Source organism: Apaloderma vittatum, unplaced genomic scaffold (genome assembly GCF_000703405.1).
Source record: "Apaloderma vittatum isolate BGI_N311 unplaced genomic scaffold, ASM70340v1 scaffold23577, whole genome shotgun sequence".
NCBI classification, from domain to species: Eukaryota; Metazoa; Chordata; class Aves; order Trogoniformes; family Trogonidae; genus Apaloderma; species Apaloderma vittatum.
The window spans coordinates 3,556-15,408 of record NW_009724868.1 but is presented as its reverse complement, the minus strand read 5'-3'; the positions used below and the strand labels follow the sequence as shown (position 1 = coordinate 15,408).

The window sequence follows — 11,853 nt, the reverse complement described above, 5'->3', positions numbered from 1 at the left end:
CCAGGTTGCTCCAAGCCCCGTCCAACCTGGCCTTGGACACTTCCAGGGAGGGGGCTGCCACAGCTTCTCTGGGCAACCTGTGCCAGTGCCTCACCACCCTCACAGAGAAGAATTTCATTTTAATATCGAATCCAAACCTACCCTCTTTCAGTTCGAACCCGCTAGCCCTCATCCTGTATGTATGTCACTCTGTGGGACACAGCTGGCTGACATCCAGGGGACACCCAGCTTGGCAGGTACAACCACAGACCTCACCCAGCATGTGGAGGTCCTCAGCTCCCCACACCTGCTGCAGGAAGACCAACAAATACAGCACCAACGGCCTCACTGTGGGTAGGAGCTCACTATGAAAAGGACTTTATCCAGGCTCATTTCACCCGACCTACTTAAATACCAACTTCAGGACGATGCTAATTTTGTCTCAGAAGTCACAATTTCTATGCATTGGAAAGGAAGAATAAGTCAACTATAATAAATATACAAATGTCTAAAAGCAGCTGAGACAAACACTTAAGTGTTCAGCCCAAAGCTCACTCCTCTTGCCCCTGTTACTAGGACTTCCTAACCAAACCTCTAGACTACAGCCCTCACCATGCAACTTCATTCCTGGATTTTGGCTTAAGGATGCCTTTAAGTGATTTACTTGTGGAAGGTAAAGTCTGCAAAGGTGCTGGCTGCTCTGCTGGCTGCTCTGCTGACTGTTCTGAGCTGCCCATACAGACAGACCTCACAGAATCTGTTTCTCAGTCCTTTGTCTCGTGAACAGAGGAATAACCATCTTCCATTGCAAACATTTGCTGTGAAAATAAGGAATTTAAAAACCTGCAAAGTTCTTCCTCGATACTGCTGCAGCTAGGGAAGCATTGAACACAGCAAGGCGGAAGGAAGCCTCATGATCTTCACAATCGCACATAAGCGACACTGCCTGCTGCCATCAGCGCGTGTCCTAAGCCAGCACCCTACTCGCAATGCCACTGCCTCCTCGCCCATCCCAGCTCTGGCTCAGGCTCTGGGATTTCAGGTGTTACTCATCTGGCACATGGATGACATGACTATTAGTGCACACTACCTGGCAAGGAGGAATAACAACAAAAAATAACAACAAAAAGGTGAAATGGTTATTGCTTAAGAGCCCCAATTACAGGTCATAAATTGTGCCAATCCAGTCTGGTGTCCTGCCACCATCTGAACACCTCAAGAGGCTAAAAACTAAGATGAAGATACACCTCAAAAAGGCAAAAACAGGGATGCCTTGTCGCCCTGGCCAATATAAACACCCTGCAAACTTTGGATGATGGTGCCTGTGAAACATCAGCACATCGGTGCGCAGGGACTCCTGAGCCTCTCTGCAGGAATCCACAAACTGTTTCACACAAAACCCCTAATTTTCTTGTTTCTTCTAACTTGCCTGAAAACTTTCAGAATTCCATTCCCTATGAAGCATTAGGGATTATAAGTACATTTTGACCCATAATGTCTTGATTTTATTAGTTCTAGTTGCTCTTTGGATGTTCATTCCCTGCTCTCTTATGCCTTTTTTTCAGAGAAAGTACTTTGTGTGCCCACACTCAAATAGTTTCAGTCAGACCATGTTATAACGGATGAAGAAAAATCGGAGAGCTGCAGAGGGAGGTAAAGATGATCTGATGTGACTACCATGCAAGAAGAAACTAAATAGATTACGACAACACAGGGAACATGGATAAAAGGTGATAGAGGATATCCGACAGACATTTACACTAGTGTCACAGTAACTATGAGCCTTTTTACATTGTTTCTCCAGTTTGGGAGGCAACAATGAAACAATCAGACAACAGAAGCATAATTACATTTCCTGTAGTGCAGAAATGGCAGAAGTCGTCTGCAAATTATTGCAGTGGTCAAAAATATTAAAAGACTCAACAGCATTAGACAAACAGGATGATGTTTGTAAGTATCTGGTGAACACGGCAGACCTAAGGTAAATTCTGGCTCTGAAATCCCCAAGCTTCTGGCTGTTGGAGGCTGGAAGCATGGAGACTCTCATGTTCTTCTCCTCTCGTGCAGCCCGTACTGCCACGGGCAGATTAAAGTCAGTTCCTCAGACTCACTACAGCCATTCTCCTGCTTGTACTTCTTTTCATGTAGCTAAATAATCTGCTATTTATTCTAAATTTTCTAAGCACAGCCCAACTCAATTAAAAAGTGAGTAACCACAAGCCTAAGACAATGTTCCTTTGCTAATGAAAGCACTGCTTCATGTACTCTGAGACTGACGCTATTCAGGGCAGTCTGCAAATTGTTTTGGCTGTTTTGGAGTGCTTACTTGAATGCAAGCGCTGGAGCATGTTTACAGTTTTGATTTAAAGTAATTCTTTCCTTCTTTCACACCCACACCCTTGATCTTTCTGTTCAGTCAATTTACTAATTATTTTCCTCCCTTTCTTAGGTCTGTCTTACTAAAATTCAAAACCTTTTATTATAACCCTACCTTTGTCAACAAGAACTGAATGAACACATAATTGCTCAGCCTAAGATTGCTGTTTACAAATAGCTCCTCTAAAAACATCTATTTGACAAAGTAAATTTCAGTTGGTGTTGCCTCTTGCTAATTATTTGATGAAGAAATCTGGTTCTTGTGTCTCATTCCAGTTTCCTATTTAAAGATAATTTTATTAGCTACCTGAACCTCATCTCCTGAAGGCTTGTTGTATAGACAGAGAGAACAGTTCTAGACATGAAAACCCCTAGTTAAACACCATTTTGTACTTCCCAAGCCATCTAATGGTCATCATGAAAATCTTATTAGCACTTCTTCCCTCTTAACTGGGAGTGTAAAGGTTCACCTGATGACCTGAGCTCTCATTTCTGTGAGTAACCTCTCCAGCTCAACACCACCCTCCTCCTTTTTTGCACAAAGAAATCCTGAATCATTTGTTTCAAACAGAAGAAAAATATATTCATCTTTCTATAACTCCCATCTAGGTCCTCTTCATCATCAATTTGAAGCTTTCTTTGCTTCCAGCACACGGTGAATCTTTTCCGTCTTCTATAACATGTCTCCTTCTCCCTCTGCTGAAGACATGACCATGCCTCTCCGCAGTGTCAGAGCTGCTCTCTCCTTGCTCTCTCTCATTTCATGCTAACTTTGCTTCCCTCTTGAATGCCCCTTTCTTTTGTTTCTGTCAAATTTCATTACACGCTAGTCTCCTTGCAGCAGCTTTCCTCCTCTCTTCCCTGGCCACGGCTCTCACAGTTCTGCCTGCTTTCTTATCTTATAGCAGAGCAAGACTATTTCTCAAATGTATTTTCTCTTTGCCAGCTGGTCCTTTCTTCTACCTGCACCCTGTGGTCACACTTTTTCATGGATAATAGACACAACTGTCCCTCAGACTGCCTTACACCCAAGGCAGCAGCAACCACACATGGATGCTGGGCAGTTGGCACCTCCTCCATCAGCTCTGTGCTATACTTTGTATTTCTCCATTGCTGCCATATCCCTCATACTGAAAGAAATGATGAGAGGGAGAAAGAAGACAAACCACTAATGAAAGCAACTATGGCTTGCTTGTTACCCTGTTCGTTGCTTCCACCACGACTGATTCACACCAGGACAACCACGCGACACCAACTCAGCCACAAGCACAACCACAGAGGCAACAAGCAGCTCCCTCAGCAGGGGCAGCTGCCTCCAGGAGAGAACGCCCATCGGTGTGCTCTGCCTTCCTCCTGCAGTAAACACTGTGTGTTCCCTATGGGCTGTTCTCAAGTTTGGAGTCATCCTCAAGATGATTTACACTGGCTTGGACACATGACAAGCGATTTCAAATAATAGTGACACTACTTGTGATTAATGATGTCACATCACCTCCTGTGCACGGCTGAACCGAGTGTCTATCAACTGCTTGTTTGGTGCTCGGTGTGCTTCCCGTGTCAGCAGAACAGACCATTAATAGCATTCTGGCATTTTCTGTTACTGACATCTGCCTTTATGACTTGAGGTTCGCTCTAAGTATCTGTTTGTGTAGTTTAGCTCCATAACCAGCTTAAGTTCCAAGTGCTGTCTTTTTACATATTCCTCTCGGAAGCTGTGCCTACCCTCCATGGCAACAAATGGCTTCTCTATTTTTCAGACCAAATATTTCCTTTCTAAATATCACCTCCAGTCTGCTTTTTCCATGTCCATGGTTTTTCCTTGAATCTGAAGCTTAAAACCTTCTTCATTCCCTCTACCTAACTGGACAGCCTGTGTGCAGTATGACTGAGGAGCACAGCAGGAGGGACAAGTGAGAGCTGAGGAAGACTGGACAGTGTGGATGGGCATTAAGAATATATTAGATCTTCTTTAAGAATTGGTAGCATATCTTTTACACAGTTTAAGCTATGTCATTAATGTACTAAAGGAATATCTAAATCAGGAAAAAAAAATTGCCATAAATAGTTAGTTTGATAGCAAAGCGCTAATTACCTTTCTCGAACAAATTCTGCCATTTCTTTCTGCATTTGTTTCCCTTTAAGTTGCTTTTGAAGAAGAATTTCAAATCCCGACACTGTATTGTTCCCTTGTGAATCCTTCTTATCAGCCTGGAAGGAAAAAGGAAGTTCAACAAAAAGATACGGGGATCAAACCCACAGACATGCAGTTCCCTGCAGCAACTGCCCAAGAGGCAGAGCCACAGGCAGTGGCGGGGTCCAAAGAGCCCCCCCCGATCACAGCTCATGGTCACGGCACGTCAGCCCCTCTCCAAGCAAGAGTCCAACGCCTTCTCTGCCCTTCCACTGTCTTCTACACAGCCCTTTCCACCCTTTGCTCCACCAACCTCAGGGTTGCTCTAAGGACCAACACAGTCTTCTCTCTGCTGTCTCTTTTCATCCTCCTCTCTCCCTGCTTTTCTCTATTTCAGAATTTCATTTCCCACCATCTTCCAGCAAACAGGCGCAAAGAACACTTCCCTAAGGACAACTGTGTCGCTCCAACACCCCGAGTGCTGCATGCTGGCATGGAGAAAAATGCCACGTGAACCCAAGTGTCAGCGCTGCAGGATGCTGCACCAAGCACCGGGCAGCTGAGACAAGGGGAGGAGCGGAGCTGATTGGAGGCGTGCGAGTCATGGGCAGGCCATGGGTGACAAGGTCGAACAAGAGGAACGTCCTGGGAGTGGAGCTATGGCAGGATGGAAGTTTGCAGAAGAAAGGCAGCTTTATATGGAGTTTCACCGAGAGCGGGGCACGACCAAACCCAAGGAGCCGAGCAGTGGCCAAGCCTAAATGGGAACAACCAAGCAGGGCAGCCACATCTCCGAGACACATGGGAAAAATAAGGCTGGATGCCATTAATGATCTATTGCTCCTTGGGATCAGAAGAGACTGGAAGAAACTGAAGAAACTTTGACGGTTTGGTAACGTGACCATTTGCATGTCGGTTTGGCTTAGCAAGTTACTGCCACCAGCCCTCACACCAACACTGAGCACACGAGGGGAGGTGCTGCTGGGCCTCCAACAGTTACACTTTTTTTAAGTTAAACTCCTTTGTTGTTTTGTTTTTTGTGGTTTTTTTTTTAAATGGAAACACTCCAAAAACTGATAACAAAACATGTGAAATTTATAAAACGTTTGTTGTTGAGGTAGTATTCCCCTGCACTCTCGAGAAAAAAAAATTTCCAGTGAAAAGATTTTTTTCTATGAGCTCCATACCTGAAGAGCTACTGTATCACTCTGATCTGACTGAGGGCGCTGAAAGTGGAGCTCAGCACGAGCAGGCACACACAGAGAGCCACCGGAGACTTCCCCGGCCAAAGGCTGCATTCAAACTGCTCAGCTGAAAAGCTACTAATGGGCCTGTCCTTCAAAAACCTCACCCTTTAAAAAAGTCATTTATCATCTGACCTCCAGAACATCCCGCGGGAGTGATTTTTACCACTTAACACAAAGTTTGTAACTCTCTGCTTGTTTTCAATGTGATGCCCCTGGACCTACATCCCTCCCACTTCCTGACTGAAACCATATCCCAACAGCTGACCTTGTCTTCGTGGTCACTCCACTTATCATCACCCACATCTGACACCGGTTACACCGTTTCCACCCGACCTTCACCAGCATCTTCACTCTCCCTGGTACTGCCCCAACACATGGCATTTCAGCCCAAATTCTCCTTTACCTTGTACCACAGATCAAGCTGTTTTTTCCACTTTTTTTTTTTTTTTGGAGCTCAGGAGCTGCAATATGGCATGTGGCTGGCTGCCTACTTACCCAGAAATAATCACAGTAGCTCCACTCCGAAGGTTTCAGCAACTGCTGCTCTGGCATTACGTCAGGGTGGGGGAAAGTCACACAGTTTATCTGTTAAAAAAAAACCCCAAGAGAATTAGAAGGTAATGGAATTTAGTTGTTGATGAGAAATATGCAAATGAAAGGTTATACACATGGGCTTCCAATCAGAAAATCTACAGCGAATACACGTCATTGAAGAAAAATTGGTTGTTGCATGGAAACAGCAGCTAACTATTCCCAGAAAGCTCCGCTGAGCTCAGTCCTCTGAGGAGAGTTGGCTCAGAGGAAAATAAATTACCCATCTCATATGAGGAAAACCTGCTTGGTTTGGAAAGTGCCATCCAGGGAGTCCCAGATCCCAACAAACCGGTAAAACCCCCGAAGTGAAATATCCTGAGCATAAGAAACACCACGAGCAGCAGAGAGCACGGAAGGCACTGCTGGCATATCTCACCAGAAAATCTTGGCTCTGATAGTCTCTTGCAGGACTGCAGAAAAAGGTTTGGTTTTTTTCAGGGCACAGCCTTTCCACCTATCCCGGAGACCTTTTCAGATGAAAGTGATGCTCCTTGCAAAAAGGATCAGGGGCTCTGGGCAGCCACACTAAAAGCAGTCTCTCTTTTACGACACCCACACGTTCACTGGATATAAAGATTATCTGTGTATTAATCAAGGAACATATAGAAATTGCAGATGGAAGGCCCACAAATGTAACCATGTGGGTTTGGGTGGTTTTTTTTTGGATCGCTTAACATTTTCAGGAAAGCCAAACCAAAAGCTGTGGGCAGGGTTAGCACAGCTGCACGGGCAGACGTAAAGGTAGTGCTTACACGCAGTGAATCTGCCTTTGGGCTATTCAGAGAGGATCAAAATGGACACAACAACATGCTGCAAAGTGCTGACAGTGTACACCCGCCCTGCTAGAGCAACGCACACAAAGCCTTTAGCTGATACACCACTGTTCCCACGGACCCACACTGGCTCTGCTGCCCTTTGCCCATGCTGAAGCTTCAGTAGCTTTCTCCATCCCCTTCTCCACAAAAATCACTCTGTCCAGAGCTTGCCAAGTTCATTTCGAAGTAGGCTAAGGGACCTCCTGTGTCTTTAGCTGTCACCTCAGCTAGACCCTAAGCCAGGCATCTTCCCTTCCAGCTCCCACCAGGCTTCAGTGGGATCTGCAGGAGGTCAGAGATCAGGACTCTCACTCCACGAGCAGTTTGCAGGCAGCAGCCGTGCACCAGTGAGTCGGCATCTCCAGAGTCAGACTCACTGGCCACACAGTCCAACAACAGGCAAAGGAAGCTGCTGAAAACACCTCCCCGTTCCTTCACATTCCCCATCAGAAGTGCCACACACCTGAAGCTACAAAACATTAGCTCAGTTGTGAGCAGGACAGGGATGCAACAGAGGTGCCAGCGCTCACCTGTCACCATCACAGCCTCTAGCACAAAGCCACTTCAAGAGGGACGTTCCACTGAGGATACCTTGGGTCTCTGCTGAAGTTTTCCTCTCCTGCCCCTTCCCTGCCAGCTCAGTTATCTCAGGGAAGCACTGCAAGCCCATCTTGCCCCGTTTTCGTGGTTGCGTAATTTGGGTTACCCTCCCTTCTTCCTTCAGGGATCACCAGATCTAAAAGCCTGTGAGCAGATCCCATCATCAGCTGGAAGCAGCTCAGGGTTTGCTGAAGCTGGCACCTCTCCTCCAGGTGTGCAGAGCTCCTCACAGGCACTGCAACGCTCCGGCCCGAGGGGCTGCCAGTGTGCGCGAGCTCCACACTCTGCTGGGAGACTCCTCTCACCCCCGTGAGGAAGCTTCACAACCGATCAGCCCAAATGTCTTAAAAATACCTGCTAGAAATCTTTACCCAAACTGCTACTTTCAGACAGCATCCAACAAGCAGCAACCTGGATCAGTGCTGGACCAGCACACAAGGGCAGACACAGAAAAGGCTCCGCTTTCCTTCAGGGATCATCAAAGTCTACAATGCCGCTGTTCATGGGCTGCACTGCTACCTGGGCACGGCTCTACATGGTCACAGCCACAGACTGCTGCTCTAGCGCCCAAGTCTCTCAGCCTGTCTTCATAGGAGAGATGTTCCAGCCCTTTGATCATCTTTGTGGCTTTCTCTGGGCACGCTCCAACAGGTCCACGTCTTTCTTATGCTGAGGATCCCAGAACGGAACATAAACTGCAGGTGAGATCTCACCAGAGCAGACCAGAGGGGCAGAATCACCCCCCCAACCTGCCAGCCACGCTTCTCCTGATGCAGCCCAGGATGCGACTGTCCTTCTGGGCTGTGAGAGCACACTGCTGGCTCATGCGCAGTTCTTCATCTACCAACACCCCAAAGTCCTCCTCTGCAGCGCTGCTCTCAATCCACTCATCTCCCAGCTTGGAGTGTCCTGACCCAGCTGCAGGACCGTGCACTTGGTGTTGCTGAACTTATCCCAGCAGTCTTTAAGAAGCTAGCACAGTACCTTAGCACGTTCTTGTTGTGCACAATGGCGTGAGTTGCACAGGACCTTACAGATCCTCTCGTTCCAACTCCCCACCATGAGCAGGGACCCTCCCACCAGACCAGGTTGCTCAAAGCCTCATCCAGCCTGGCCCTGAACACTTTCAGAGATGAGGCATGCACAACCTCTCTGGGCAATCCATTCCAGCAAAGAACATCTTCCTAATGTCTAGTCTAGATCTACCCTGCTCTAGTTTAAAACCACTGCCCCTTGTCCTATCACCACATGCCCTTATAAAAAGCCCCTCCTCAGCTTTCCTGTAGCCCCCTTCAGGTACTGGAGGTTTGCATGGGCCCACCTCTCCAGATCCCTCTGGATGGCGTCCCTTCCCTCCAGTGTGCTGACAGCACCACACGGCTTGGTGACACCACTGTTCAAGCCACCAGCAACACCGGTCCTGATACTGTCCCCTGAGGAACTCCTCTCATCACTGGTCTTCACTCAGAGATCAAAGTGTTGACCTCAACTCTTTGAGTGCAACCATCCAGCCAATTTCTCATCTACTGAGTGGTCCATCTGTCAAATCCACATCTCCCTGAATTAGAGACAAGGATGTCAGATGGGACAGTGTCCAATGCTCTGCACAAGTCCAGGTAGATGACATCAGTGTATTGCAATTTCACCCCAAAAAATGAGGTGGCCTCCGAACCTGTACACAATTGCTCTGTTGTGTACCATAGCAGGCCAACTGCTTTCCATCAGTGAGCAACGCTGCAGCTCATCCTCCCAGAGCAGGTGAGATACAGGAAACAAAGTACTGTCAGCAATAACAGTGTTAGAGGTATCCATGGGAAGGTTACGCGGTGTCGAGGCAGGTTTACGCAGCTCTGAGGATTTCTGGCTTTGATGCTGCATTTCAAACTCACTGAACAAAAATTTGGGGGACAACCACAGGCCACTTGGACACCAGCCCATCCAGCCCCTCCAGCATCTCCAACCCTTCCAGCAACTTCGAGCCCTGCAGCATCTCCATCGCCTGAACTCCCTCAGCTCCCCCAGCCCGCACGGAGCAGCTCCCTGTGCACAGGTACCGCGTGCTCACCCCACACACCTCACAGCCATCCAGGACAAGGTGCTGCCTCCTAGAGCAGACTGCCAAACTACAGGAACTCAGCATTTAGCTCAAGTTAAAAAAACCGCTAGCAGCAGAAGGCAAAAGATGCGAACAGACCGCACAGAACACACAGCAGGAACACCACTGCAGCAGTGGCGGAAGGAGAAGCTGTTCTGGTTTCCACCGATCCTCTTACTGGTGGTCTTGCAGAGAATGGCTCAGAGGTCCCCTGCAGAAACACACGGCTGAGTAGAGCTTTGTGGTGCCCAGGACTATTTATTTCAAAGGAGAAAGGACCAAATGCTTCCCACGAAGACACCAGTGTTTTCAGGGCAGATTTCTAGGGCCCAACACTGACGACGAGCAAGGGGGGCAACAGGCACCCCTTAAGTGTATTTTGCAGCCTTCACCAGGAGATTGGGTGTCGCTGTGCTGTGCACCAGGGCAGGGAGGTGATGTGCAGCACGGGACACACACCAGAGTTGTTTCCTGCAGCTTAAACATCTGCAAAGGGAAACTGCAAGGGAAATTCATGTTCCCTGCTGAAAACAGCACCTGTTCCACAGGAACTAAATCCGTGTCAGTTAGAAGCTGCTTATTAGGGTTCACTGTTACATCACTAACGTCCTGAAGAAATAAACACAGTTGCTGGAAATGCCCACACTTGGAGTGGTGAAGGTGTCTCAGCTGCGATGGACCAAACGCATCCCACCACTTCCACGCACAGAGGAGGAGAAGGATGAGGGAGTACACATGTCAGCCGGTGGTAAGAGTAGGGTTAATGCACATGTTTCTCAAAGAGGGTCGTCAAAAAAATCCAACATTCTTCACTTCTCAGAAGCTGATACTTAATTGTCTAGAAACAATGCTGAATTGTCTGGAAAAAGGCATGTGGCCATTTGGGCCTCAGTGTCACGTTTAAAAGGAAATTGGTGTCAGGGTTTAAGGAAAAAAATAAAGCTGAATATTTTGCAATCCTAAAAAATGAAAAAAAAAGAAATAATTCTTTGTGTGGTAAACAGAACTTAACAGAATTTATAGTTTTCTACACAAACTCCCAGACAGGGTATGAAAATTTTCAAAATTCTAGAAATATTAGTAAAAATTATATAGGAATGTGTAGGAAATCCTGTAACTCTTTCTTTCCTTTCATCATCACAGATTTTTTGCACTTAAACAATAGGTGTTAGAGCTCTACTTCTGAACATTCCTAAAACCTCTCAGGGTTTCCCAGCCGGAAGGGGAACACCGGGTAACCGGCACTGAGCAGGATGTGGCCCCATGCCAATAGTGGGGCGACCCCTTCTCACTCCCCCCACAACCCTCTCTCTGAAATGATCCTTTTCTGGTTTCTAAAACCAAAGATGGCTGGAAAAAAAAAAAGCACTCTGGTTCACCAGCTTCATCCCACTGAGGAGCTTTTTGATTGATGCTAGAAAGAGCCAAAGCATCTCGTGAGGACGTCCTGATGTTTAACAGCACTGAGCAGCTCTAAGGGTCCTACAGAGAGCAACACCCCCTCCTTGCCCAAGGGACCCCTGCTATTGCTGATCCCGAGGGTCCCCTGACCCTGCTGATGGCAGCCTCGACAGCTGGTCAGGCTATGTGCTGGGTCCAAATTCAAGGAGGACCAACCACTGCAGTACAACCCTTCTTAAAAACATCTGTATGAAAGAGCATGTAGAAGCTGACTATTACAGCTGTAACTGTCAACAAGAAACAAAACAAAACACTTGGCCAATGATGGAGTCACAGAACTTTAAGAGGAAACAAAGTGTTGCGACCCGCACTACATGCTCACAGACACTGCCTCACCGTGATATTATGTCCTGGTCCAGCCTCTCCACTAATAAAAATAATGGCTGTTGTCAGTTCGCAACAAAGCAAAACTAATGTCGAGACACCAGAAGGCGCACTCCAAGTGTAAGCTGAGATGAGAGCCACCCATCCTTCCAGCTGCCCCCGGACACAAGTGACACCACAACACCCATGTGAGCCACCCACATGAGCTGTGGGTAGAGGGGCGGCAGCTGG

At 47.4% G+C, this 11,853-nt stretch overlaps 1 protein-coding gene across 1 annotated transcript in view; it reads right to left on the bottom strand.

Annotated features, from left to right (window-relative positions):
* Positions 1 to 6,318, bottom strand: part of LOC104276402 (growth arrest-specific protein 7-like) — a gene marked incomplete at both ends in the record, with an annotated part of 10,970 nt that extends 4,652 nt beyond the window's left edge. The window contains 2 exons of the mRNA XM_009872701.1: positions 4,448 to 4,563; positions 6,229 to 6,318. Of these exons, the coding sequence (XP_009871003.1) occupies positions 4,448 to 4,563; positions 6,229 to 6,318 (206 nt within the window). The remainder of the gene's footprint in view (positions 1 to 4,447; positions 4,564 to 6,228) is intronic.
* Positions 6,319 to 11,853: the final 5,535 nt, after the last annotated feature.